This window comes from Gekko japonicus, unplaced genomic scaffold (assembly GCF_001447785.1).
Source record: "Gekko japonicus isolate JY-2015 unplaced genomic scaffold, Gekko_japonicus_V1.1 scaffold17, whole genome shotgun sequence".
Classification (NCBI taxonomy): Eukaryota; Metazoa; Chordata; class Lepidosauria; order Squamata; family Gekkonidae; genus Gekko; species Gekko japonicus.
The window spans coordinates 1328204-1356190 of record NW_015163604.1 but is presented as its reverse complement, the minus strand read 5'-3'; the positions used below and the strand labels follow the sequence as shown (position 1 = coordinate 1356190).

The 27987-nt window shown below is 39.1% G+C and overlaps 2 protein-coding genes across 2 annotated transcripts in view; one reads left to right on the top strand and one right to left on the bottom strand.

The window, feature by feature from the left end:
• The window catches only part of SMC4 (structural maintenance of chromosomes 4), a 64268-nt gene extending 52650 nt beyond the window's left edge, over nt 1-11618 (bottom strand). The window contains exons 1-5 of the mRNA XM_015407235.1: nt 11489-11618; nt 9588-9775; nt 8349-8527; nt 7615-7806; nt 5875-6051 (exon numbers count right to left, since the gene is read on the bottom strand). Coding sequence (XP_015262721.1) covers nt 5875-6051; nt 7615-7806; nt 8349-8527; nt 9588-9717 — 678 coding nt within the window. The 5' untranslated portion in view covers nt 9718-9775; nt 11489-11618. The remainder of the gene's footprint in view (nt 1-5874; nt 6052-7614; nt 7807-8348; nt 8528-9587; nt 9776-11488) is intronic.
• Nucleotides 11619-15746: 4128 nt separating this feature from the next.
• IFT80 (intraflagellar transport 80) overlaps nt 15747-27987 on the top strand; it is a 129041-nt gene continuing 116800 nt past the window's right edge. Inside the window, exons 1-2 of the mRNA XM_015407245.1 lie at nt 15747-15809; nt 20615-20836. Of these exons, the coding sequence (XP_015262731.1) occupies nt 15773-15809; nt 20615-20836 (259 nt within the window). The 5' untranslated portion in view covers nt 15747-15772. The remainder of the gene's footprint in view (nt 15810-20614; nt 20837-27987) is intronic.

Here is a 27987-nt window from a genome sequence, read left to right as displayed (position 1 = left end):
CTTATTCAGCTCAGTGGATCATTTTGTCTTGGAGTTTTTAAAAAAACTTCTACTGTGTGTGCGCTAACTACCCAAACCCCACAAATATCTCGATTCTCAAATAAGATGTTTACAACTACCTATCAACCAAAATTTATTCTAACCTGGAAAGACTTCAACTCAGCACCACCATTTTTTGCTTTTAGAAAATTCCAAGTATTCAGGTTATAAACAGGGATCAAAACAGAGGCCTAGATTTTAAAATAAAATGTAATTTGTGATTTTATTTACCATCCTAACACTGCTTAATTGACTGAACCATACAAAGTGTGGGAATTCCTAATCACAGGCCTCCCTTAAAAAAAAAAAAACAGCTGGAGGATACAGATGGCTAAGGAATATTTTGTAGGGGCAAACAGCATTTTTTTTAAAGGCAAGGTAATTTAAATCTGGAAGAGTATGAGGAAGGATTAAATACCAGTTTTCCTAGTGCCAGTACTCCAACTGAATTTGCAGTCTCCCAGCTGATTTGAATTTTTTTCCTTCTGAAAGTCACACTAGGTTATCTGTTAAATAAAGCACTGTATTGTGCCCATTTTCTATCATTGATATAATTGCTGCAATACAGCAGAAGGCTCAGTTTAATCGTAAAACAACATTTTAAATTGCTATATGAAAAAATTGTATATTATTTTCCACAAAGACATACATGAAGTAGAAATGAGATAACTATTTTAAAATCAATCATCTTTTTGTGGGCAGGTGTGATAGATACCAATTTATTCTGCTATATATTCTACACACACCAATTTATTCTGCTATATATTCTCCAAACAGGGCATTTTCATTTTAGACTCATTTATAGTTTTTCATTAAGAGTGACATATCCTCTTTCACTAGCCTTCTGACTATTATGTGCCAGTTTCAGCCACCAAAGCAATCTATCTTTTTGTACTACTGAATGTGTAACTGTACTACAATCCACTAAGACATCTAAATTTAATTAATAAAAATTAAGGGCTATATTTCATACATGTTTTTAACTTATTTAAAAGCCTTTTCTACTTTGCTACTAGAATTTTCATAATTTTATTTGTAAATATTTGTGGACTATTATAATTTAACCATATTATTCTATACCTTTTGAACCAGGGTTGTGGGATAAACAATACAAGAGCAGAAATATTCCTACAGAATCAGAGTAGCTTAATTCTATTATTTTGGAGGTACAAGCATATCTAGAAAGTTAGATTGAAATATTAATAAAGTGCAAGTCACACAATTCCACTATATTTTGTAGTATGCTGCTGAAGGGGTAGAAATACTGGAGATAAAGAGCACGAGATATTTTAAGTTTGGGCATAACACCTTCTATGAATTCAAGCAACTTACTAGGGCTGAATCTTGTTTTAATTTAATTCACCAACCCACAATATTCTGAACAAGTCAGATTTTTCATAGGCCTTTAAAGTAAGAGGAACCAACATCACTCAGACTATTAGGATATGTTAATAGAGTTTGTTGATAGAGTTAATAAAAAGTATCTTTAGTGTTATATGCTCATCAAATTAAAGGTACCATAATAGTCCGCAGGAATAACATTTCACCAAGTAACATTTAAGAATGTCACACTAGCTATACATAACTACTTAAAAGTTATTTTGCTACTGTTTGACTGTAGCAATTATTTTAAAACTTGGGGCTCCTCAGAAAGAAATGTGTATTACCTGAAAACGCAAGACAGTTATATACAGATAAACTCTACAGATGATTTGCTTGCTTAATTATACTACGAATGGTCTTTGAACATAAGAACAAGCCACACCCACAACCTTCAGACTTCATCTTCACCATAAGAAATCCACTTTGTACCTAAAAACCACAGGATGTTCAAAATCTGTTCTAATAATCAATTTAGTATTTTAAAAGAACCACTCCCAATTTAAAGTTTGATTAGTAAAGGTAAAGGCTCCCTTGCTCGAAAGCCAGTCAAGTCCGACTCTAGGGTTGCCGTGCTCATCTCCATTTCAAAGCCGAAGAGCCAGCGCTGTCCGAAGATGTTTCAGGGGTCATGTGGCCGGCATGACTAAACACCAAGGTGCACGGAACGCTGTTACCTTCCCACCGAAGTGGTACCTATTTATCTAATTGCAATTTCTTGCTTTCGAACTGCTAGGTTGGCAGGAAAAGCTTGATTAGTATTATATTTAAAAGTATGAACAATAAGCATTATAGGAAGGGTACATAGGAGCTAAATTTATATGAAATGTATAGTGATATTCAGAAATATTGTTTAGTTACACACTCGCACACAAATCACAATTTAAGCCCCAGTTATTTGAATGGGAGAAAATTAAAAACATGCTTAGCTCTCCTACCTGAAAAGCATGGGGACACAAAATACTCAGTTTCGAAGGACCATATACCAATTTTTTAAAAATTACTTTTCCATTACAAACATACAGATTAAATGTGTTTTCAAGTTCTCAAGGACAGAATTATTCAAGAATACAAACCAGTTTCAAATAATTGACCATTATTTGTGACATCTGCCAAAAAAGTTTAGTTTAACAAGAATGTAAAACTGCTGATTTAATTTTTTTCTTCAAGCAGGGATCATAAGTTAATTTGAAATAAATAAATAAAAATTTCAATTACTGCAAGCTGCTCTTTTAAAAGTAGCCTAGTTAATGAATTTAAATACAAACATGTTGCAGCAAAGCACACAATTATAATTTCTTGAAAATGAATCTATTACTAACCCACATAACACAATATATTGAGTTAAAAGCTGCTATTCTATAGAATAAGGGAATCATGAGGAAAAACTATCTCAAAATGCTGCTAATATAGTCTAAATATGTTATAAATAATAGATCATGTATCTTGGCTAATATTCAATAACTCCAGATAAAGGGAGTCCCCCCCCCCCAGTTTATCCTCCCATAATAACCCCCCATCCCCAACCATTAGAAGACTGTCCCTGAAGATGGAGGGGGATATGCCTGCATTACACTCAGCCTAGGCATATTACAGGCTGCAGCTGGAGAGTGAGACTGGCAACCCTTCCATCCACACAGGTCTTTCCATCTGCAACTCTTTGGAGTCCAGTCAAAATGTATTGGCCTTGACACTGGGTGCCCAACAACTAGCAAGTCCAAACAGGTTTAAGGAATCAGTTGCAGGCCTCTAGAGATGCCATCTTGTATCTCATCAGGATATTCTATAGAACAATTAGGTACTCTTTACAGGCATAAAATAATCTCAAATGTTGTACATCCAGTAGGACACATCTGAGAAAGATTTTTCTACTGCAACCCCCAAGTAATTGTCTCAGAGGTCAGGGAACGCACTAGAACAATATTCTAATAGGCAAGAGTACAAATGAACATTCTAATAGTGAATTTTGAGTGTTTAGTCTGAAAGTAAATGTTCTTGCTCAGTTTTGCTGCAGCTGTCAGAAACAACATATGGACAGGAATTTAAGTTTTTTTCAATAAAATAGGCTCAAAATAATTTTGATTCAGTCATTAATTTCTAGCTACTACAACAGATCATAATCAAAGAGTAAGTTCTTAAACAATGTATCTTGCATTACTTTTAAAAAGAGACATCTATTAATAGAGGTTTTTAAAAGAATCATAACTGCACCCTTCTAGGTACTATAAAACCACCACTTAATTGTACATCAACTTATTTCTTAACAGTTGTGTACAGCAGTTAGTATAAACATTTGTTTAGAAAGCATCTGAAGTACAAGTCAGAAGCCTGGTTTAAAATGGGTTCTTTTCCTTGGTGATTTAAATTCTTTTCATTAAAATCAATCCACCTGCCTTCCAGTGTACTAAATGACACCATAAAGCAAGTTTCATAGAGAATCAATCTAGTTTACTCATGCATTTAGTTACACATTTTAAAACTTTGAGTAGCAAAACCTAAGCTACTTTAGAACAATAGAGAATAGCTTGAAAATAGCAGCACTGAAAATAGCAGTGATATTATCTGACTTACCAAACCAAATATAAGCAATATTTCAGTTAGCTCCTTGCCCAAGAAAAATACAATTCCTTCTAGAGATGTGGCTTGCCAGGCCCATTATTTGAGATGCCACAGGTATATGCTAGTTAGGGGTAGGGCTAGTGCCTTATAAAGATTATATTACAATTCTGCATAAACTTTGGCACTATTCCCAAGAGAACTATATATATTATTTAACTTGGGGAATTTTTAAATGGAGCCCTTTCCAGTATACTTTATAGTCCTTTTCCCATAATGAAAACTGAGATTTATGCAATCAGGTATAAAGCAGGTTGTTAAAAAGTCATTAATCTCTTAAAATCTGAGTATCAATACTATCTGTTCATTGTTTTTTGACGATTTTAGAAGCTGTCCATTTTATTATTTCACTTATTATTGGTAATTGTCACCATTAGCATTATTTAAGTGAATAAACACATTTAAGTGAAATGCACTTTTTAAAAATAAAGAGCCCCAAATAAGCATCACGCAAACATTGCAAATATTTGCATCCATGTATTCAGGTATTATTCTTAATACTGTGATTTCCAGAAATCTTAATGAAATTAAAGAAATCTGATACTTTGCTTGCATTTGGTAAAGAGTGAGAAGCATCATTACCGAAAGAAAGCCTAAGTTACTTGCAGTATTTGAATATGTACAAGCCCATAGTACATGATTCTAGAGAACAGTGCTTACAGGCCAGGGATATAAGCCATAATTCAAAGGGCACGTGTCTGCACAAATAGTTTGGCACATGTAAGAGGACTTCTTGCCCTCTTCCTATAGCTCCTTGTGCTTTGTCCAAGGGCATTCCCAAAGCCTTCCTATGATTCAGGCACAGTTTTGGGGGTTGATATGAGTTGTTTACCACCTAGCTCTCTGTTCTTAGCAAATCCTCCGTTTCCTTGTGACTGTATAATATCCTTCAGGTTTTAACATAAATAAATTCCAGCACTAAAATGGAAGCCAGTCATTTCACTTGTTTTAAAATTATTTTAGAAGTAGTATCTCTGAATAGTAACTATGCATGATTTAAAGTAAGGACTATTTTACAATTTGTCAGTATTAATAGATTTAACTGAATATAATTCCTACTCAGTTTAAACATTTTCCTCACATGATTCTTTTGTAGGTGTTTAATGTACTGTTTGGACCACTATCATAAAACAAAACATTAGTATATATCAAATTACATTACGTTTTCTTCAAGGAAAAGGAATTGTTGGTATCACATATGAAGCTTTCTTTAATCAGTATGAACTATGGGAACTTGTTGAAAATGTCTTATGATTTTAGACCCTGACTTCTGCAGTTGAGAAAAATCTTAAAGTGTAAAGTTTCACAATACAACATGGAAATTTGTTGCCCTGGTTGTACATTTAGTGGTTAATTCCAGATCTGTTCATACGTCTGAAGCAAGATAAGATGTCAAAAGACCAAGGCAATGTTTATTACAATCATTTACTTATTTCTATACTTTAAATGTACAGACATTACCACTTTATAGAACAGAAAAGTAAGTGTTGCTTAATCCCTGCCACGCTTAAGCAGCACAATAATATTGGTGTTAAGATTATCTTTACTACACCAATATTTACGTGCTGCTAGGGCGGAACAAGTATAACAATTGTTCTACTCACTTGTCTATCCACAATGAAGCACTAAGTCACCACACTAAAAACTGCAAGTGATTATCTTCCTTAAAATTCTAAAGCAGCAAATAATGACTTGCATATTTACTATGACATACAATTCATGATGTGCTGCTAGGGTACCTTAAGGCTTCCAAGCACAAGGTTCACCACAATACCTGGACAGATTTAGTAAAGAAAAACTTAATTTAGTAACAAAATAAAGCAAAATTCAAAGGATTACCTGTAATATTAAGAACCTGTTATGGTCCAGGTCAATCCCATGACTTCGAAGCAAAATCCCAACATCCTTAAATGTTGCTTTCTTCCCACTTATATGGTATACTGAAGAATTATCTTTGTAGGCTGTTCTGGAGACACATAAATTGCTGTTGGGAATGACTTCATAATCATCCCCTTCCTGTTTTGAAGGAAAACAAAACCAGAAAAATATTAAGCCACAGAGCTCCCCAGTTTTCAAGTAAACTAGTTTTAGCCTCACAATGCTATTATACCCTAGTTCACACTTCCTCTGAAACCCACAGCAAGTTCTATAACATACACACCATATTAGTTATGCAAGTATTTTTATTGTCATATTATTGACAGCACAGAGCCACTCCTCAGACTGTCTAAACTTTCTGAGAAAAGACTAGAATTGCCCAACATGGAGCCCCATCATATACATGTTCACTTGAAAAGAAACCCATTGGAGTTCAATAGGATTTACTCCCAAGCAAATATGCACATAATTGTAACCTTTGTCTTTTCCTACCTCTGTGTTATATAATAGAAGACAGAATATTTGTGTTTTATGTATTTTGAAAAGTTGACAAAAGTAGGATCTTATATAGTTAAGTGACGAACCACTCAATTTAAACATGTATTTACTAAGCCTGGACTTAAGCAGCCTTTTGCCAAGCTGCACAGTATATTTTGTTATCTCTCCCCCAAAAATAAAATACAATTTCCCCCCACAAAAACGTTAACACAAATTAACAAAACTGAATTGATTCAAAATGTAATTTAAGGGTTTAATTAGTTCAATAATTAATATCCTACCAAAGACAAATTTAAACAATTTAATATTTTAAAAACTTAAAATATTAGGTATGATTTTACTGGACTTGTTTTACAGAATTTTATTTATATTTCAAATTTACATCTATTTAGTAAAATTTTAGTAATTTAAAAAAAATTAACACTGAACTTTGTTTTCACTTAGAAGGCACCCCCTGCATTGGTAACTGAGAGTACACATCTAACAACTATCTCAGTTGTGTCCACAGAATTTCTGTTTTCCTCCCAATTATGCAGTGAAAAGACTTTTATCCAGATTTTAAACTGTTCATTCCATAATTTAAATTATTTTATTTTATATAGCAAAGCACATGAGTGCACCTTCCACTTCATTAACACTTTACCAAAGCACAATCTTACTAGAAAATAAAAGGAAAATGATCCTGAACATAGTGCGATTAACAAGGCCTGTAAATCATGTAACTTGAAATATGATGTAGTGTCTATAAGTCTGTAATTACTATTAAAACCATACAAAAATATTTTTTAAAATTAAACTAATGTATATTGACACTGGTTTGATGGGTTTTTAAAGGCCTTTCATATCAGTTTTGTAGTTTAAATACACATATATCCCTCTTGCTAGCTTAAATAATAGAAAACCTCTTTATTTCAACAGTAATCCTATAATCTTTGTTAAATGTGTATCTTGCTCAAATATATTTTAATTAAAACAGAAGTTTTACAGGAGTTTAAGTTAAAATATACCTACTTATCAATACCAATTAAAATTTAAGTATATTGTATTCCTTTCAGTTATCAATATTTTAAATCAAATACTAAAAACGCTCAATATTTTGCTCATTTTATATGTACCTGAAATCAATCAGGTACACAAAATGTAACGGTTCACAGGACATCAGGGGTGCTGAAGGCTCCCCAGCTTTAATGAAATGAAACATACCTTGTCAATGATCTTTTGAAAATGAACTTCTACAGTGCAACTCTGAATATCTTTATGTTCATCAGAATTGTGAATCAGTACTGAAAGTTTTTTGGATCTTATTTTTTGTGCCCGATATCCAAACACAAAGAGCATGGAATCAATCACATTGGACTTTCCACTGCCATTTGGTCCAATAATGCATGAAAAACGCTATATAACAGAAAAAAGAAATCACTCAAGTTTAACAGTTACAAGCAATTATGCTTCATTGCTTTGGAGACAGTTTAAAATACGGTTACACCTAGTGCAGGAAATTGTGAACTACTGGAAAGCTTAGTTTTTACAGCCAAGGGTAAAAAGTACAAGCTATTCAAAGACACATACAGTTAGCTCAGATTTCTAAAGTGTTATCCTGTAAATTACATAAAATAAAATGTAGCCAAAACTTTACAGAGAAACATTTATAGTTAGCATCACGAGGATCAAAATGCTTCAGATTATGCAAATTTATATTTTGTAATTTAGTCATTATAATTGAGCTGTTCAAATACAGAATAGAAAAAGATTTTATCCAAGTTGCATAAACTCCACAGAAAACAAGATCTTGAAAAGGAAAGTAGAGACAATAGTAAACCTAACTCATTTCAGATTACCCCCATGTCAGTTCACAATATGTAGTTTTCACTTACTTTAAGCACCAAAGTCAGTATAGTCTTACCTCAACCTAGAAGTAATTTAAAATGCAAAGATACCTTATGAAATGGTCCTAGAATTTGCTCCCCAGCATAAGATTTGAAGTTCTGGTTTACAATGTGAGTTATCATGAGACGAGGAGCTCCAGCTTCATTGGTCATTGCTGGAGGTGGGGGAGGAGAGATGCTACTCAAAATCTCTTCTAAACTTCGATTGTCAGCTCCTCCGTCTGACACTGCTAGAGATAGCCAAACACAGACAGAATCACTCACTTAATGACCACAACAATCTTAAACGTCTAGCTTATGATCAAAAACAGCAGAACTTACGAATCTTTTCTTCCTTAAGCATTACTACACAAGAACAAATACATTTCTACCCACAGGCTGAATTACCCTGAAACAAGTCTAAAATACGCCTCTTCTACTTAGTAGTGGACAGTCTACCTTTAATGAACTGTATTCTAAAACCAGCCCAACGCTTTTTGAAATGATACGCTGCTCCAATAGACTCTACCAACATAAATCCAAGAAAACTGACAAACCTTCCTACGATCTTGCTTTCTCAGGCATGCTCAGAGCTTACGTACACTGTTAAGGAGGTGGTCTGCTGCACAATGCCCTGCAAGCTCTAATGACAGCAGCAGCACTATTCCTCAAAGACAGGAAGTTTGTCACCAAAAAAAGGCTAGCCACTTAAATTTCGACTGGAGTTAGAACAGTTTTTTTTCTTTTTAACTCCTTGAGACACGTTCTTTGAGTGTCTGATATCACTTTCCAGAAATTAATCCTCTCACCAATAGAAATCTACATCTCTTCTCAACAAGTGTATCATGCTTCCTTTTGCCTACTTTATGCATTTTTTCAGTACAAAATGTACAGTTCAAACATGCTTAAGATATAAGCAGTAATCACCCAAAAACACATAAACCACAAGTAGCTACTCTCACACCACTTCAAAATTATATCTGTTTAAATCATTGGTTGCTGTTCTGGCATAATGTAAGATGTACGGACAGAGCACCAGAAATGTAACATTGGCTTGGTTTGAAATAAAGACACTGTCGTTGACGCCATTTTCACACAAATAATTTTCAACCAACGTATCAACCTTTACTGAGTAAACTGGTAAAATTGGGCTTGTCTTGGTCTGACATGAAGACACTGTCTTTGAAATCATTTTCACACAGAACTGTTACAACTAATAAGAAGACTCCACAGAGTAAAACTAGGCTGTCTTAATTTTTAAGTTGAGCTCCAAGTTTTTAAGCCAAATATATATGATGATAAGAGACTGACCTTGCTCAAGTACTTCTGTGATGTGTACTCTGGCTTCTTTTTCAGCTTCCCCATCATTGGAAGGCTCCTCCAAGGACTCATTGCCTTGGTGATGGGCTGTCGTAGATATTTTAGTTCTTTTCCTTGGCATGATTTCTGCTTGCTGTTCCAATTCCAAAAAACCAAACTACATACGGACCGTATCTTTTCTGCTAACACAAACAAGAAAAACCCCTTGACCTAAACACTGGGTATACTGTATGCCCAGTGTCTAATATTCAGCCAAAATTCAGATGAACTTTGTAATTTGGCAAACTATCATGACAGATACGTTGTAACACAATTTTGCAAGTTAAAAATGGAAACCTCCATCATACTTATCCTACCTTGTTAAGAACTAACAAAAATAAGTAGCTCAATAATTAACCGGCTGTGTCAGGTGCAAACTGAATACAGAAACTCTGAAATACATAGGTGTAATTTTAACTGTTTCATTTGAATTTCATTTCCATTATGCTTAAGTCCAAATAATTTTTAAAAAAGTTCTTACCACTGTGCTAGCCCAGTATTTTAATTTGGAAAGGTAACCGTAACCAACTAAAGAGACATAGTTTTTAACATTTTAAAATTAATGTTTGATCAGAAAATAATTCACTATGAGATGCCAGAACTTGGTACATAAAAATAAGTATTAAGAAAAAAAGATGAAAACCAAACCATCTTTAAGGGGCTAGAATCTAAACTGTGAGACCTGAGCAGCTAATGTGCAGATCTTGAGGATGTTAGCTAACTTCTAACTGATCAAGATTTTCAAAATTACTGTTAGAAAGATCTTGCCGAATGATTGACATCAGGTTGTAAAAAGTCTGTCACTACATCCAGTTAACTGATTGTTTTGCATTGGGAACAGAGAAGACTTATTAACAGCAGTTTTAAAAGTCAATGGTACAGGTTACAAAATTATTGGAATGGTTCTGTTTCAGTGACGTTTATAGCCTCCAGAGTCCAGGGCAATCCAAAGAACAGGACCAAAAAGAGTCCGAAGGAAAGGACCAAAGTTTGCCTTTAAAAGTTAAAAGCAGATAGGCTTAAAAGGCAACAATTGTTTTGCTTTTGTACACACTATATCAGAATTATTATAGAAAACAATTAAGTTTTCTCATAAACGAGGCAGGCTTTTACTTATATAAATCCGTCACCTCCTACCCACCCCCTTTCCCCTTCATAGTTGACGTCCAGTCAAGGGGGTCAAATTAGCGATGTTTTGCTAAAAGCACTTGCAGACCTACTGCTAGATATCACTCATCAGGTCACGATCGCGAAATCAAGCCTCTGTTGTGAACTAAGAGCAGAATTTTAAAAAGGGGGTGGGGGTCGGCATTTCCCCCCGACTTTGACGTGAGCGTGCCTCTTCATCGGACTCAACTGCCAGAGGAAAAATCCGTGAACGTTATATTTTAAACGCAGTACTTCACCGCTGAAATGGCTAAGAATTAAGGTCACGACAATTATTTTTATGGGGGAAAAAATTAATGATCCAATCTTGACAGCCTCCCCCAAATAAGACTAATAAAGAACTGAAGGAGCTGACTTGGTATTTTATCACTCGCAACGGAAATCGCCAGCAAATACAGCCTCCCACCCCTTCCCAGCGCCCTCAAAGGAAAGAAGGGGGGAGATGGAAAGGCGGCCAGCTGAAGCAGAAACGAAGACTGCCGCCTTTTTCACCCCCACGGAGTAAGTAGTGGGGATTCCCCCCCCCCTTCCTTGTAATTCGAATAAATATTCCAACCTCACCACAGAGAAGCTCTTAGTGGGCAAGAAGAAAAGAGTCTCGTCCACCGGTCTAATCAGAGGGAGGAAAGATTCTCAAATCTCTCCTCAGGTAGAAGTAGAAACGAGCAGTCCACAGATCTGCTTACCAGGCAGCTACACGGCACACTTTTCTCAGCAACCAGCAACTCCAGTAAGCGGGAGCGCGGGGCCAGGCGAGTCTCAGAGCAGCGGCGACAAGAGCACCAGAAAGCCCAGTTTCCTGCCTGTAGCCTTGGCGGCTTCTACACTCGAAAATGGCGCCCAAACGCCAAACTCGAAATGAAATTCGTTAGAAAAGCGCAAAGCATGCTGGGCGATGAAAGGGGCCGGCTTCCCACAGGTTTGAAAGGCGGAAAAAAAGAAAAGCCTCCCACGCCGCCATCTTGTTTTCCGTTATTTAGCGGAAAGGTGGTTGAAAATGTTTTCGAGTTCTGCGTCCTCAGAGTTTTTGTTGTCGCTGTTTTAACGTGAAGTTAACGACTACGAGACTAAACTGTCGTTTTTAAAAGGGGGGGGCAGAATTCGAGAGGGCGGAGGGGGGTTGAGCCGATGTAGCTCTTCTCGTGGGCGCGCGGGTTGGCTACGTAACCTAGCAACGGACTAAAAAGGGATGGAATAGTGAAAGAAGCAAGGAACTGGGTGTTTGTTCTTTTAAAAAAAAGATTATTAAAAATAGAAAACGAATGTTAAATGTGCGTGTTTCTGTATGACAAGTTTGACAGGACGGCTCCCTGACGTCAGGGGTGGCGTCACGTGCTCGGAGGGGCTGTGAGGTGGAAAGAAGACTAATAAAACCTCGCGGGGGGGGGGGGGGGGGGGGGGGGGGGGGGGGGAGGAGGAGGAGGAGGAAGGTTGCTTGGGGTTAGGAATAGGAAATCTCGCGGGAAGTAGCTATAGAGACCGAACGGCTTCCCTATTACAGTTGACAACAGAGCGGAGGAGTAGAGCGCCGGGAGCAGTTTTCTGTGTGGCAAGTTAGGGAGTCACCTGGAATACCTGACCCATAGTGGGACCCCTGCCTCAGGAATCCTGCTTGGAGGAAGACCTGCTCTCTTCCCAGTACCCCAAATTTTACAAGGTAAGACTTGTGCCCTTCTGATTAGGTGCTCGCCTTAGAGATGTAAAACAAGGCAGGAGATACTTTCCCCACACACCTGAGAGAAGAATAATAGTTTAATGGTGAGGGGTGCCTGGGATTGAAGGAACCGCATTTCTAAATCAGAATAAGACAAATTCGGGGGCACTTTCAAAACTAGCATCCTCATATTCTTGTTTTGCTAGTCTTTGAGGTGCCGCTGGGCTTCTGGTCTTATTTGGATGCAACAGACGAACACGGCTTCCTCTCTGGAATTGCTTCTTAACCAGAGTGACTTTGCTGCGATTTTGCAAGTCTGCAGGGTTGAATTTCCCGAATCTGAGTTTGAGATGGGGCTTTAAGAGGCTTGAGAGTGGCATCCTTGACCTTTGTGCCTCAGCAAGTAAAGTGGGCTGTCAATAAAATAAATCAATATAAATATGGACTTCTTTTCTGCTGGGTTTGAAGCATGACCAACCCCAACCTTGCCCAACTTGTTTATCAGAGGCAATAGGATGGGGGCTTTAAACAGCAGCCAAAGATGCCTCTACAATGTAAAATTTATTATGACCCTGCAGCCCTATTTAATACAGAGTTTTTTCAGATGAATCTCACTTATTACAATGGATTTAGACTGGAGTAACTGTGCATGGGATATGTTATTAGTTGGGAACTGAGACACATTGGATTAAGTGGGTTTTGCTGCTGAATGAACATTTGTGTGCTGTGGAAAAGGAATACTGTCTGCCTTCAGCCTGGAATATCTCTTGGGTTTGTGTTAAAGAAAATTTCTTCCCATAATCAGAGCAGCTTTTAGAGCCCTGAATATAAAGGACTGGTTGATAATGATGAGACTGTACTGATAGTTTGTGCCATGGTGCTTGTTAAGTTCAGTATTGAGTTAAATGAAATTCTGTGATAAGTATGCAACACTTTGAGTCTGTCAGAGTTATCCTATGGATGTGGTGAGTTATCTATGCTATTTTTGCTTACAAATCAAATGCTGGTATTCCAACCAGTGTCTGATCTGTAAGCACAAATAGTGTAGATAACTTGTTGGATTGTTGTGCATGTAGATATCAGATTTGCATTGTTGTTGGATTGTTGTGCATGTAGGTATCAGATTTGCAAGTAGCCATAGGTGATGCAAGTATGCTTATCTGAACCAAAAAAGCTACAACTGGGGAACTGTGCAGTTAGTGCTAAAATGTCTCTTGGAGATGCATTTGAATCAAATAAGGAATTGGGGACTATGAATTAGGTGCTGGGAACCATATGCAGCTTTCTGCATTTGTATGGTTCTTGTCATATCCAAAACGCCCTGAATCACTGTTTGGGACAGAGAAAGTAGGGCATTTTGTTTCAGAAGGAAGATCCCAACAGCAAATCTTAACATACAATTTAATACCATACCATAAAATGAGATACTGAACTTTATGTCAGAGCAGATTCAGCAGCCTATAATCACATGTTCACCCAAGCTATAATCAAGAATGCCAACTATGATTTAGTTAAATTTTATTACACACTAGTAGCCATGGTTTTGTGATCACAGTAGCAGTGGTCTGGGTCTTGATGAGGCAGACTCCCCTCCTCCCCCATTTTAAGTATGTGTTGTTTGTAGAATGGGTATTCATATCCATGCTAGTGTTTATGTCAGTTGCCAGTGTTATTCTCATTGTTGTTGCGGGTTATTCTTGGTTAATCTGAAATGACTGGAGGAATGACATGACATGTATATATGTGCTCCAAGGCTGCATAAACGAATTGTCCTGAAGCAGAGGTGAACAAAATTAAACAGCTGAACACTGACCAGTTACTGGTAGATAGTTCATAGACAACTTTATTAAATGAGGAAGGCAGACTTATGGTAAAAACAATGCCAAATAGGGCATATCCCTGAATAACCAAATCTTAAAATAGCTTCATTTCTAAACAATGGACCATGTAAAGCTTGTAGGTGTTCCATAATAGTGCTGGCAAGGTGCCACAGGCACAGAGCTGTACAGGTGAATGATTTGAGCTTGTTGAATGAAGTCAACAGCTGGATTTCTTTTTAAAATTGTTTTAGAGAACTTAATAAAATTAATGTCAGTTGGCAAGTAGGAAGGTGGATGCTGGCTGCATCCTTTGCAAGGGGAGGAGAATGGACTCTCTTGCCTGCCAACAAGAGGAAAATCTCAAGACTGGCGCCCCGAGAATAACCCTGTGTATATGTACGTGCTCACATTTATGTGCACAACATGCATAAACCTATAGGGAAGAAGTTTGTGGAAAATTGTGGAAAAGGGAATTTGTAAGTCACTTTCAGTCCCTGTTGGGGGAAAAGACGGGGTATACATTTTATTTATATGTTTTTTAAAAATTGGGTTAATAATATTATTTGTCTAAATATAAATAGTGTAATGTTTACATCATTTAATGTGTCTTAATTATTTAATTCATAAATAATCAAATGTCTGAATGCATTAACCTGCTCCTGAACAAACTGCTGCTTATTCTCTTTTATTAATGTAAATTATTTTGGGGTACTTTACCAGATAGTGTATTGTGTCATTCAAAAATTGTATGGTTCAGCACAAAGTCAGGTTTTTATAGAACTTGGGAAGATACTCGTTTCAGCAGAGTAGGATAGAAAATAGTTGCATCATTCCCAAAGCAGAGATCATTTGAATGTTTAAAAGAAATCTAGTTTTGTTCGTGTGGTGGTGCTACATTGGACTAAATGGGAAATAGTGAACAGAATACATAATTAGAATCCTGGGGCAAAGTTCTCTGTGTGTAGATGTTATATCTACTTGAGACCTTGGATGAACCTCTGCCTAGTAACTCTTTAGTGGGTTGTAGTATCTATGTTGCAGGAATCTCTAAAGGTTAGAGGGCATATGCCGTGAATAACAGTATATTCTCTCATGAATGCACAACTGTCCATTAATTAACATTAATGGGAGTAATGGCCATTTGAGAAGCTCTGAAGTCCATTATTTCTGCAGAATCTGTTGTAAACATTTTTATTTCCTGAAGATAATGCAAGTTTTGCTTGCTATTTTGCATAAAGGCCAATGCTAATTGTCTGCCTGTGTTGAGAAATTAATAGGGTCATTTTCTTATCCTTTTTATGCATGAATTTGTGTGGCTATTGTATCAGAAGTATGGGTACCAATTAAAATGTAGGTGTTGACATTTTTCTTCTAATGCAGCTTATTCTTTTAATATTCCAGGTGTAACCTGTGGAGCACAAACAAGGTCTCTCTCTGCCTGTCTTTTTAAATCAATGTGTTAAACTGGAATATCAACACCAGTAAATTCAGTCGAAATGAGATTAAAGACATCACTGTTGAAGGAACCGAAACATATCCTTTGTTTTGTAAACAGCTTTATAAGTGTAGCTGACAATATTCTGATGTTGCTCAATGTTTGTAGTGAAATGTGAATTTCCTTTTTCACAAATGTATCAAAATATTCATCTGTATAAGAAATCCAAATGAAAAAAGTAATAGATTCTTCACACACCTTTTTCTTACTGAGATTTTTGCTCTTTTCTGGAATATTAAAAATTCAAGATTGCCACAATGTTCACAATATACTAGACTTATTATCTTCCTCCAAACTGTTCAGTAGGCAGTTTGGCATGGATATTGAAGCTGCTGTGCCACAGATCCAGCAATAACACATTTCTCCAGGAGCTGATACTGCCATAGTGTGGTGAAGGGTATGGTTGGGTCTGACACGTAACTTTTATACAGCAGTCCATTAGGCCAAGTCTGTATCTCTGTGTTTTACTGTAATGGAATTTTAAAGTTTTAATGAAAATTTTGGCACCCAGCTTGCAAAGCATAAACTTTTGGTTTGTGTGACTGCAGCAAAATAAAGTCATCAGATTGAGTTGGTCGATCTAATCCATTGAGAATGGTTTTCAAACTGAAGCATTACAGTCAAAAGTCCAATATAGGGTTGCCAGGTGAGGCCGAATACCAGGTGGGGTACTTACCAGAAGGCGCTGGGAGAAGGGAGGGAGGCTCCGGGAGAGGGAACTCTAAAGTGAGTTCTGGGTGAGCTGCTGTTGCATTTAAAGGGATTGCATTACTTTTAAATGCTTTTCCTCCATTGGAAATAATGGAGGATGGGACACCTTCTTTTGGGGCTCATAGCATTGGACCCCCTGGTCCAATCTCTTTGAAATTGGGGGGGGGGGGTTTGAGGAGAGGCACCAGCAGCTATGCTGAAAATTTGGTGCCTCTAACTCAAAACATAGCCCCCTCTGAGCCCTAGACACCCACAAATCAGTTCTCCATTATACCCTATGGGGGACCATAGGAGCACCCAGCAGCTATTTTCCACCCCCACCCCTCCCCCTGCTTTTCGATAGCCCTGAAGCAGGGGGAGGGGCTCCAGACCGAGGGATCCCCTGCCCCCAACTAAGGATTGGCAACCCTAGTCCAATGTGAAAGCACATGTTGAGGCAACACCCCTACATACAGCCCCGGTATCAAATGTTGGCTTCAAGCCTTATATTCTGGAATAATTGAGACTGGGAAGGAAAGCCATTTAGGAGCTAGAAAAGATTCTTAAGTGTAAGGATGTGTCTCTGATGATCATTATCAAGATGATTCATACCACAGCATTCCCCATTAGTATGTATCGGTGTGGAAGTTGGGAAGAAAACTGACAGGAAGAAATTTGATTCATTTCAAATATGATGTTGGAGGAGAGTTTTACAGATTCTGTGGATTGCCAAAAAGACAACTAAGTTGTTTCTAGATCAAATCAAGCCTGAACACTTCCTAGAAGCTATAATGACAAATTGAGGTTATCGTACTTTGGTCACATTATGAGAAGACAAAAGTCACTGGAAAAGACAGTAATGCTAGGAAAAGTTGGAGTCAGAAGGCCAGGAAGACCCAACATGATATGGATTGACTCAGTCAAGGAAGCCAGGTGCCTCAATTTGCAAGACCTGAGCAAGGCGGTTAATGGTAGAAGGTTTTGGGGGTCATTAATTCATAGGGTCGCCATAAGTCAGAAACAACTTGATGGCACTTAACACACACACAGTCTGAAGTGTAGTGGGTTAGACACATGTATAAACCACTGAGACTGATGTAGTGATCGGCATGGTTTACTAGTACACAACAAAGACAACAACTACTGGCTGGCTGGCCAACTATATACACACCTGGGGACACCCCCCTAAGTCCTGTTGGTGGGTTCAAATCTCCCACCGCGGTCCCATTGGTTTCCAAGTGGAGAGACTAGGAGCCTAGTCCCCATTGTTTCTACAGAGTCCAGCTCGGGAGTATTTGCTGGTCCCTGGTGGCGGTCAGCGGACATACCACAGTCCTTCTGTGTGGCCAGCACAGGCTGTTCTGGTAGCTTCAGAGAACAGAGTTCCCTATCGGGGCGGTGCCTAATTGAAGGCCTGATGGAAGAGCTCCATCTTGCAGGCCCTGTGGAACTGCATAAGATTCTTCAGGGCCCCGATCTCTTCTGTGAGCTCATTCCACCAGAGAGGAGTTGCCACCGAGAAAGCCTTGGCCCTAGGTACAGCAAGCCTGGCCTCCTTGGATCCAGGGAGGGCGAATTGATGTTGGGACCCTGATCACAGTGCTCTCTGGGGAACATATGGGGAAAGGTTGTATACCATGCATGCTTACAAGATAGTAGTCCCCATTGACTAAGGAGGGATTTTCTTATGAATGCATGAGCCCTGACCTGGATGGTTCAGGCTAGCCTAATTTCATCAGTTCTCAGAAACTAAGCAGGGTCAGTCCTGGTTAGTACTTCGATGAGAATCCATAGTTGCTACACAGGCAGGTAATGGCAAACCACCTCCGTTAGTCTCTTCCCTTGACAATCCTATGGGGTCGATGTAAGTCAGTTGCAACTTGAAGAAGAAGAGGAGATTGGATTTATACCCCTCCCTTTACTACCCAAAGGAGTCTCAGAGCGGTTTACAATCTCCTTTCCGTTCCCCTCCCCACAGCAGACACCCTGTGAGCAATGTTCCCTCTAAACTGAGTTAGTGTGAGCTAGCTCACAATTTTTTAGCCTCCAGCTCACACATTTTTGTCTTAGCTCAGGAAGGATGGCTCCCGAGCAAAGTAATCTATGCAGTAGCCAAATCGCTCGCTCACACCTTTAATGCCAGTAGATCACAAAGTAGAATTTTTGCTCACAAGACTCCACAGCTTAGAGGGAGCATTGCCTATGAGGTAGGCGGGGCTGAGAGAGCTAGTTTGGTGTACTGGTTAAGTGCATGGACTCTAATCTGGGAGAGCTGGGTTTGATTCCCCACTCCTTCACTTGCAGCTGCTGGATGACCTTGGGCAAGCCATAGTTCTGTCAGCGCTGTTCTCTCAAGGACAGCTCTGGAAAGAGATCTCTCAGCCCTGCCTACCTCTCAGTGTGCCTGTTGTGGGGAGGGGAAGGGAAAGGAGTTTGTAAGCCACTCTGAGGTATAAATCCAATCTCTTCTCCTTTTCAAGAACTGCTTGCGAGAGAATAGCTCTGAAAGAACTTGTCACTGACCCAAGGTCACACCAGCAGCTGCATGTGGAGGAGTGGGGAATCAAACTTGGTTCTCCCAGATTAGAGTCCGCACCCCTAACCACTCTCTTTTTGAGAGCAAAAATATCAAATTCAAGGCCATGAGCTCACAATCTCCTTATTTCCTTTTGTATAGGGATTTCCACCCTCGTGCCTTTTTTGTTTGTTTTTGGTGATAACTATACTGTGATGCCCAGATTGGGAAGCTACTGTTAGTACTAATTAGAATTGCCAGATAACAGTGAGATGCAAACCTACTTCTAGTCATGGTTTCAAATGCTGTTTTGAAAGCAGTTCCACAGTTTGCCCAATTTCAGCATCATAGCAAACTATCAGTGGAATCATAGGCAGTGTTTCATCCTTCTGTGTTACCTCTTAATTAGTGCAAAGACAGAATATCTGTTGAATTTGTTCCAATCATTACACTAATTTTAAAAATGAAAAGTTTCAAGCATTTCAGATCCCTGTGCTGCAGTCAGACTCATTGGGTTACTTCGGGCTGGTCACTCTTGGTCTAACCCAGGGGTAGCCAAACTGTGGCTCGGGAGCCACATGTGGCTTTTTCACACATATTGCACGGCTCCTGGCAGGGTGGCTGGGGAAGCGAAGGGGAGCCATGCCCTTCCTCCCTTCCTCTCTCTCTCTTCCTCTCTCTCTCCCTCTCTCTCTCTCTTTCTCTCTCTCTTTCTCTCTCTCTTTCCACCTCTTTCCTTCTTTCTTTCCATCTCTCTCTCTCTCTCTCTGACAAATAAATATCATTAGCAAACAAATAAATATAATTGGACAAATAAATATCACTATTAATATCTGTTTTTACCACTTTTGCTTTTATTTTTGGCAGTCTCATTAATGTTAATAAAAAGCAAATTTGCATATTTTTAAATAAAAACATGTTTGTGATATCTAATCATGTCTTGCGGCTCTCAGACATCTGATGTTTATTCTATGTGGCTCTTACATTGAGCAAGTTTGTCCACCCCTGATCTGACCCAACTCAGAAGATTTATTGTGAGGATAAAATGGAAGAGGGGAATAAAGTGAATGTTGCCCTGAGGTCTTTGAAATAAAACAGGATAAATAGGTATAAACAGCTAGCTTAAGACATCTTTGGGGTGGAGAACTGGTTGGCAGAATGGCACCCATAAAACCTGTGCTGCAAAAATACATTTTGGGAAGGAAGCAAGAGCAGGGAAAGGATGGAAGCAGGGAAGGAGACATGAGTGGGGGAAGTAGAGCTGAGAAGAAATGGGAGGAAGACAAAAGCAAGCAGATGAAGTGAGCCTTGAGGAGGAGAAAAGAACTGGCAGGGGGCTGGGTGAGAGGATGGGGAAGAAAAATCGGGAGGGTGGATGACCGGTGTAGGGGGAAGGAAGAAAAGACTGAGGTGGGCTGGAACAAGTGGAGCCATAGCAAAGGGAGGGAAGGTCAGGCAAGTGAGATGGAGCACACAGATTCAGTGGGTGTGAGGCTGGTTAAGAACTGGGCTTCCTTTGTGACATTACTCCCCAATTTGCTAGTTTATAGAAGGTAATTTTAAAGGGGTTTTAATATCTTTTTCCATTATGTATGATTCAACTGATTCAACATAAAACTTCCTTAATTCTGTTAAAACATAAGGAATTAGTTAGTTGTGTGGGTTGGACAACAGCAGATGAACTTTATTCATGCAGTGAAGATCACCAAATTATGAAATGGAATTTGTTAACTGGTGAGACAGCACAAGTAGTAAAGCTACCTGATGATATCTACCCCATAGATCTTCATTGGTTTCCCAAAAGTGTAGGTGGAAAGAGGCAAACCCAAGCTGAGAACTTTGTGCTCACAAGTTCTGATGGTAAGTCATCTTGAAAGTATATGTTGTTAATTTTATAGTACAATACGTGAAGTGGCATTTTGTTTATATACAGTCAGGCTTTTGTGGTATCATATGACATGATATGTTGCCCTGGCACTGTTAAAATTTGGCTGTTTTCTGCTTTCTGATTTTAGTTAAATTTTATTTTTGCTTACTCATAACCTTTATTTTCCCCTTGTATTGGGTCCAAATCCTTGTAATAATTATATCCTTGATAAGCTTGTGTTTTGGCTTCTCAGGCTATGCTTCCCTACTTGCAGTGTCTTGTCAAAGTATAACTGGGAATCAGATGAGAAATTTATTTGCCTGTAGCTTTTCCCCTATGGAACTTTTTTCTTTGTTTAATTAGAAGAATAGTTTGCAGAACACACCAAACTGTTCCAGTGCTACACTAAATATAAGAAAGAATGCTGCACTGTTGGTAACTGGTGTCTGCTGTGGCCACAATATTTTTAGGAACAAGATCTTTGGCCTGATCCAGTAGTTGACTTTAGACATAGCATAGCAAGAGAGTAAACCTGGGGGAAAGGATAAACTCAGATTTGCTCTGTGCATCTGGAGTGGCAGTAGTTAAGGTGCAGGTGAGTTGATGCAAGTATAACTCTGCATGAATAGGATACACATCAGTACCCACTACAATTCCCACTGCCCTTGTGTGTTTAAAGGTGCCCATTCCTGTTTTTGCAGATTAAAATAAGTATGCTCATACTCTCTTTTGGACCACTAGCTGTGCTTTCCCCTATGTTTTACTAAACATGCAATATTTTTTAGCTCATCGCTATCTCAACCAGCTCTGCCTAGCACCATCTAATTTTTTACTAAACCTGCTGCACATCCTTCACAAGATGTAGATCAAAGGTTGTAAGATTGGGGCTTAAATATATTGTTTTGTTTCTCTGCCTTTTTGGTTTTTTAAACGTCCAGCTGATAAAGAGTTCTAAAAAATTAAAGTTTGTATGTTGTTTTGTGATATTTTGGTTGGACCTAGTAAAAAGTGTTTCACAACTTTTGTTTTTGGAGTTTTCTGTGATCTTTGATATTAACATTGTCAGAAATGATATCAACTTTTTTCCTCCTCGGATTCCTGTTCTAAAAGAAAATTAGGTATCTATCCTGTAAGATTTCAGTCTTCAGCTTCAGATGAATGTCTCCCATCATTTTGACTGATTCAAACTAATATAGCAGACTACATTATAAAGAAAACTGAGACATCTAATAAAATTTACAAAGGTAGCTTTGGAGAAGTGCATTGGTATGCTGAATCTGCCATTGAACCTTTCCTGCCTGCCCCCCAGTGTTTTTTACATATGTTATCCTGTATGAATACAAGTATCCCTTGCCCAGGACCACTTAGAGAGGTGTACCAGTGTGTGTGGGGGGTCATTTGTCCTGGATCTTAAAGAGGACCACTAATTTTAGATGCTCATTAATTTTTTCTTTAGCATTTGATAAGTTTCACAACTTGTTTTTATGTACATTATGTGTCTTTTTTTTTTTTAATTATGTCTTGGGACCTCAAAAACTGGAAGTGGCCCAGGCTTCTCTGGTCTCTGAGAGGGCTTCCCTTGCCTGGAGGAAAACATCTTTCCAAAAAATGTTTTTTTCAGGTGGAAGAGCTCAGAAGGTTCAGTTTTCCCCACATATTGTAACCCTGCCCACCTTTTAAATTGGCACATCCAATCACCTCCTGCTTTATGAGGAATTGGGTACTGTTACACCTTTAGGATGATGTTGTAAACATACTTAAATCCATTTAATTTGATGTGATTTATTTCCAAATGTAAATATGATAGGACTTGGTTATTTATTGCAAATGATGAACAAGTTTTGCCCAGATTAAATAGCTGTATAAATAGAATACATTGTACTTCTCAAAATATTGTCATAATTTAAAATTACATTTTAAAATATTTTAGAGCATAAGGAACCTGCTTTAGTGAGGGCTTGATCCTCATGTTGTTCTAATAACTTCAGAGACTGAAGTACAAAGGAACAATCTAGCAGTGTTCTTATCCTGAATCTCAATTGCTTAAAGTGCAGAACCTGACATTACTGGGCCTTGGTGGTTTATTAAAAAAACCCTATGTCTACAACTTGAAGATTGATAAAGCTATCTTTTTGCAAACCACTTTGTGGCTCTGAAAATAGAACAATGCAGCAGTTATGCACATACAGGCATTATAAGGCCACTAATGTGTTTTTCAGAACACTACTGTGCCATCAATCACAATTCTACAAATTGGTTCTGTATGTACGTAACTAAGAGAATCCCTCTTACATGATAGTACACCAATTTTAATCTTATTTATGGCATTAATATTACAACCAGAACTCCCCTGAGTGCAGCATATTTTATGAATGCATTTTAGATTTTTTTACAGAGGGTAAAAAGCAGAAAGTGTCCACTGAGACCTTTGCTTTACCACATATGTAATAGAGCAACCATTATGTCTTGAAGCATATCTAACTAGACAGCTGCTATAATTCATAGATTAACAGCAGTAACACATCTCCTGAAACACAAAGCAGTAGTATAGAATTCTTGGATTTGTTGAGTTAATCATCTGTGATTGTCACATTTAAGACCAACCACGCTGTTAGTCTATATACAATATAGGATTTCATAGAAAGGCTTTTGTGGTACTAAGCACCATAATAGCTCAAAATGTGAACTGAATTCTTGGAATTGCACTGCTATACAATGGGAAATATTATCCTTATTTATTATTACTTATTTATGATTTCTCATATCGTTGGTAAAACAACTGAGCATGTAAAAATAGTGCAGAACAAAGCTTAGCCTTTGTAGCCTGATCTATCTCAGGGGCACAATATAGGTTCCTAAGTCACAACCTAACTATGCCAGTGTTCTTGTCCAGTGACAAAGCAATGATTGTGACAGAAAAGAAAAAGGACAATCCATGAACAGCATGCAAGCCCTTACATATTCAAGATTGCCCTGAGGAAGGGAAAGAATCCTTCCAAGTAGCCTTATGGAAACTGACAATCTGTGCTCATAAATACCAGATTCTAAAATTAATACTTGTAATACACACTGAGAGCTTGTGTGGTATAGTGGTCATGTGTTTCACTGGAGACAGGGAGGCCTGGGTTAACCCCCGTACAATTAAACTCCCTGGTTGACAGTGAGCAAGTAACTCAAGCTAGCCTACCTCAGAGGCTTGTTGTGAGCATAAAATGAAGAGGACTATGGAAGGAACATCAGATTAAAAATTGAATAAATGGATAACTGTGAAAGCAGAAGTTATGTGGGAAACCTGAGGTCTGATGGCTACTGACTCTGATAATCTTGTGAGGTGGCCCAAAGTGGTATAATTCCCATTATGGTCTTTCCTGAGATCCAGGAAAATACACTACTGACATCAGGGTACAAAAGGAGTGATGCTGGATGTTAACAGTCCATTAAGGCGGGCCATTATAGGTACTCTGCAGAGCCTGCCTTCATTCTCTGCTGCTCTCTATGTGAGTATGGTCAGGACCCCATTTTGTGCATGAGAGTAGCAGTTTTCTGCAATACCTGCATAACACTCCACAATATTTATCTAATGCTCTACCAGTTTAACCAATAGATTTATGTCCTAATCTAACCTGTTCATGGTGCTATTTCAGTGCTCTAATATTCTATCTTAAAAACAGCAAGTATTATCTGTCCTGCTCAGTCAGCTAGCTCTCACAAAGCTTTATTCAGAAGTTCATGCTTGCTGCCATAAATGATGGGGTTTGATTTTATAAAAGATGCCCATTGAATTTCAAATCCAGATGCTAAAGTGACAGGACAGCCAAACTAGTGATAGTCCTGTTATTCCCCCGCTAATACAGGCCCACTTGTAATAGAGTGATTTGCTGTTGGCATCAAGAGAGGCACAGCATACACAGAGAAGTTGGAGATTCTCTGGAAAATAACATGCACGATCCATTGACAAGTTTTTTGCTGATGTCTTTGTAGCTTTCCAAAACTCCATTTAAAGCCAGTCAAATGACAGTTTGGCTTTTATGCATAATTTGTTATGAATTCATATTCTAGAACCCAGCATTTCAATACATAACAGTACAGCAATTTAAGTTGGCCTTCAGTTTGCTCTGATATATTAAATAGCCCCTCTCCTTTACATATTTCTTCTAAATTGTTTGATACGTTCTTTTGATGATTTGTATATTTAAATGATGTCACATTCGGTTTTTCTTTGAACAAAGTGAGTTCAGGTGGATATGAGCGTTTCATTGTCTGAAATACTGTTATGTTACTACTTAGACTATTAATTTAATACTGTATACAGTGGTTCTTTAAAAATTACGTTCTTGTTCTACTAGTTTTTGTTGCACATATAGCTAATCATTAAAATTATAGCAGAATATTTAAGAGCTCTGTAGTAGCAAATGAATATAACAGACATGGTTCTGTACACGCTGTACTTGAATAGGCTGCTAATCTCTTATTTGAATGCTTTCCAGAACTGCAAAACTGCTTCAAGTTTGAGAACAGTTTATGGTTTCATTGAATAATAAAAACAGGAAGAAAGGGAGCAGTATTTTATAACACTGAGAATTAATGTAAGGCTGAAACTGAGTCCCTTCACATTCTGTTCCAAACTATATTATGAATAAAGCATATGGTCAAACTTTTCCCTTTTTCTATCAGGCCTAGAGAAGTGAAAGTAAAAAAGCCTGGAAGATACCAAATGAGGTTTGAACATTGTCCTATTTGTTTTAAGGTATCTGTGTAAATAAACTCCAGCAGCCAAGTGGCATATAAAACTACAAGGCTACAAGATAACTGTCTTTTCATGCAGTCACTGTTTTATCATTGACAGTGGGTCTGTGGGAAGATGGGTTTGCTACGTGTCACAAGCTGAATATTATGGGTCAGTTTCTGTTGCTCTGTTGCCCAATGTCATTTGAACCTGGAACTTTAAGGCTCTGATCCCTAACAGAGAGCTGTAATTTCTAGGGATGGACATGAACCACGTGACAAGCCCAAATACATGCTGAATTCTGGCCACATTTGGGCTTGGGAGTCTCCAAAGAAATCTCCAAGCTTTTGGGCATGACTCGGGGTAGCTTGAGAAATGAAACCCACCCAGAAACTCCTGCGCAAAAATGCTAGACATTGGTAAGGGTGGTGTTTTCCCACTTGGAAACACAAACGGGGACCCTCAAAAGCTTGACACGTACTGCTGCCTGGCAATAACAGAGTTCCTATTCATTGCAATAGGACTCAGATATGTAAGTGTAGGATGAGCGTGTGTTCCCTTTGTTGGTGTAGTTTTGGATGAAGAGGGGGTACTCGTGAAAGAGCTTTGCTGCTGTGCATGGTCGGGGAAATGCTTAGTTAGCTTATTCAGTCAGGGGCCAGGGGGCTAGGTTCCTCTGTGTTGCAATTTGGTATTTGTTTGTTTGCTGCAAAGGGTGGAAAAATTGGGACTGAATTCCTTTTTCACATAGCACATTAGTGTAGCGGGATTTTCCTGCTGTCTGCTTCCTTGGTGGTTTCCCTTCCTTTTTCTTTTCATTTCATTTACTCCCCCTTTGGGTTGCAGTAAGGCGAGGGATTGCTCTTAGGATTTTTTTCCCCAGGCTGCTTTGGCGGAGGGGCTTCAACTTAGTTCTCTGCCATTTTATCCCATACACACACACTGGGCTGCTTTTTGTTCTGGGATGATCTGTGTTTGTCTTTACTGCCCACTGCTCTCCGTTTGAAACCCTCCTACTGACCTGCTTCTCCTTGGGGGGTGATCTGCATTTGTCAGCCTGCTTCCCTGCACCCATGTTACCTTGGGGGACTTGTTCCAGAGTTACTGAGGTGACGTCCCTTCACTCCCAGCTCTCCATTTGATCTCCTTACTGACCTGATTCTCCTTGTGGAGTGATCTGTGTTTGCCAGCCTGCCTCCCTGCACCCACCTTGCCTTGGGAGACCTGTTCCAGAGTTACTGGGGTGACTTCCCTTTACTCCCAGGTCTCCATTTGAAATGCCCCTGACATGATTCTCCGGGGGGGGGGGGGATGATCTGTGTTTGTCACCCTGCCTCCATGCACCCACCCTGCCTTGGAGGACTTGCTCCAGAGTTACTGAGGTGACTTCCCTTTACTCCCAGCTCTCCATTTGAAACTCCCCCACTGGCCGGCTTCTATGTTAATCAACCTGCCTCCCTGCACCCACCCAACTTTGGGGGACTTGTTCCAAGTGACTTGGGGTGATTTTAGTGCCCAGCTCTCCACACCTTGTTTGAAACCTCCCCCCGAGTAACCTGCTTCTCTGTGGGGCCATTGATCTGTGCCTGTCTGCCTGCTGCAGTCTTACCTGTCTGCCTGTTTCTCTCTCTGGCAACCTACCCACTTGATCAAGTGTCCTGGGCTGCAGTTGGATTGGGTGCTTGCTCTTGATCAGGTGATTGGCACCATGAGAGGGGGTGGAAGGGGTAGTGCTCACATCTATCACACCTACATCTATCATTCCCCGGCCCAAATCCAGAAGCAGGTATGCCTCTCACCTTCTCCAACCATGGGCATGAGGACACAGTTCCACTCCATTGCATAGAAATATTTCCACACCCTGGGGAGTGACCCATGTGTGGTAGAGTGCCAGGTGTGCCACGCCTGTGTCCAGAGGAACTGGGAACCACAACACTTGGCTACCACTGTTCTCCAGAGGTAGCCCTGGCCTCAAGAGAACAGGTCTACCTACCTCTTTCCACTATATTGGTAGACCTGGCTTCCAGAGAGCAGGTGTGCTTGCCCCAGTCCACTATAATGGTAGGCCTGACCTCGGGCCATCGCCCTTTGCTGACCCTTAGCAAACATATCAGCACTTGGGGGGAGGGGACTCTTGCAGTCTACTTTGGGTTTTTTTTTAGTGAAATGTAACAACCAACATTACAGGTCAAGTATAACAGAGGAGGAACAATCACAGAACCCTGCCTAACCTAACAAATGGGAAGTTGCGTTAGGGTTGCCAAACCTGTTTCTCCTTGCGGCGGAGGGCTCCCGGACGGCGTCCCGAGCGCGCGTGTGCTGCATGCATGTCAGCCGGATGTGACGTGATGACGCCGGGCACGCTGGGGGCGGGGCCACAGCCATTTGAGGGGAAAACTCTATGTTTTCCCCTCAAAT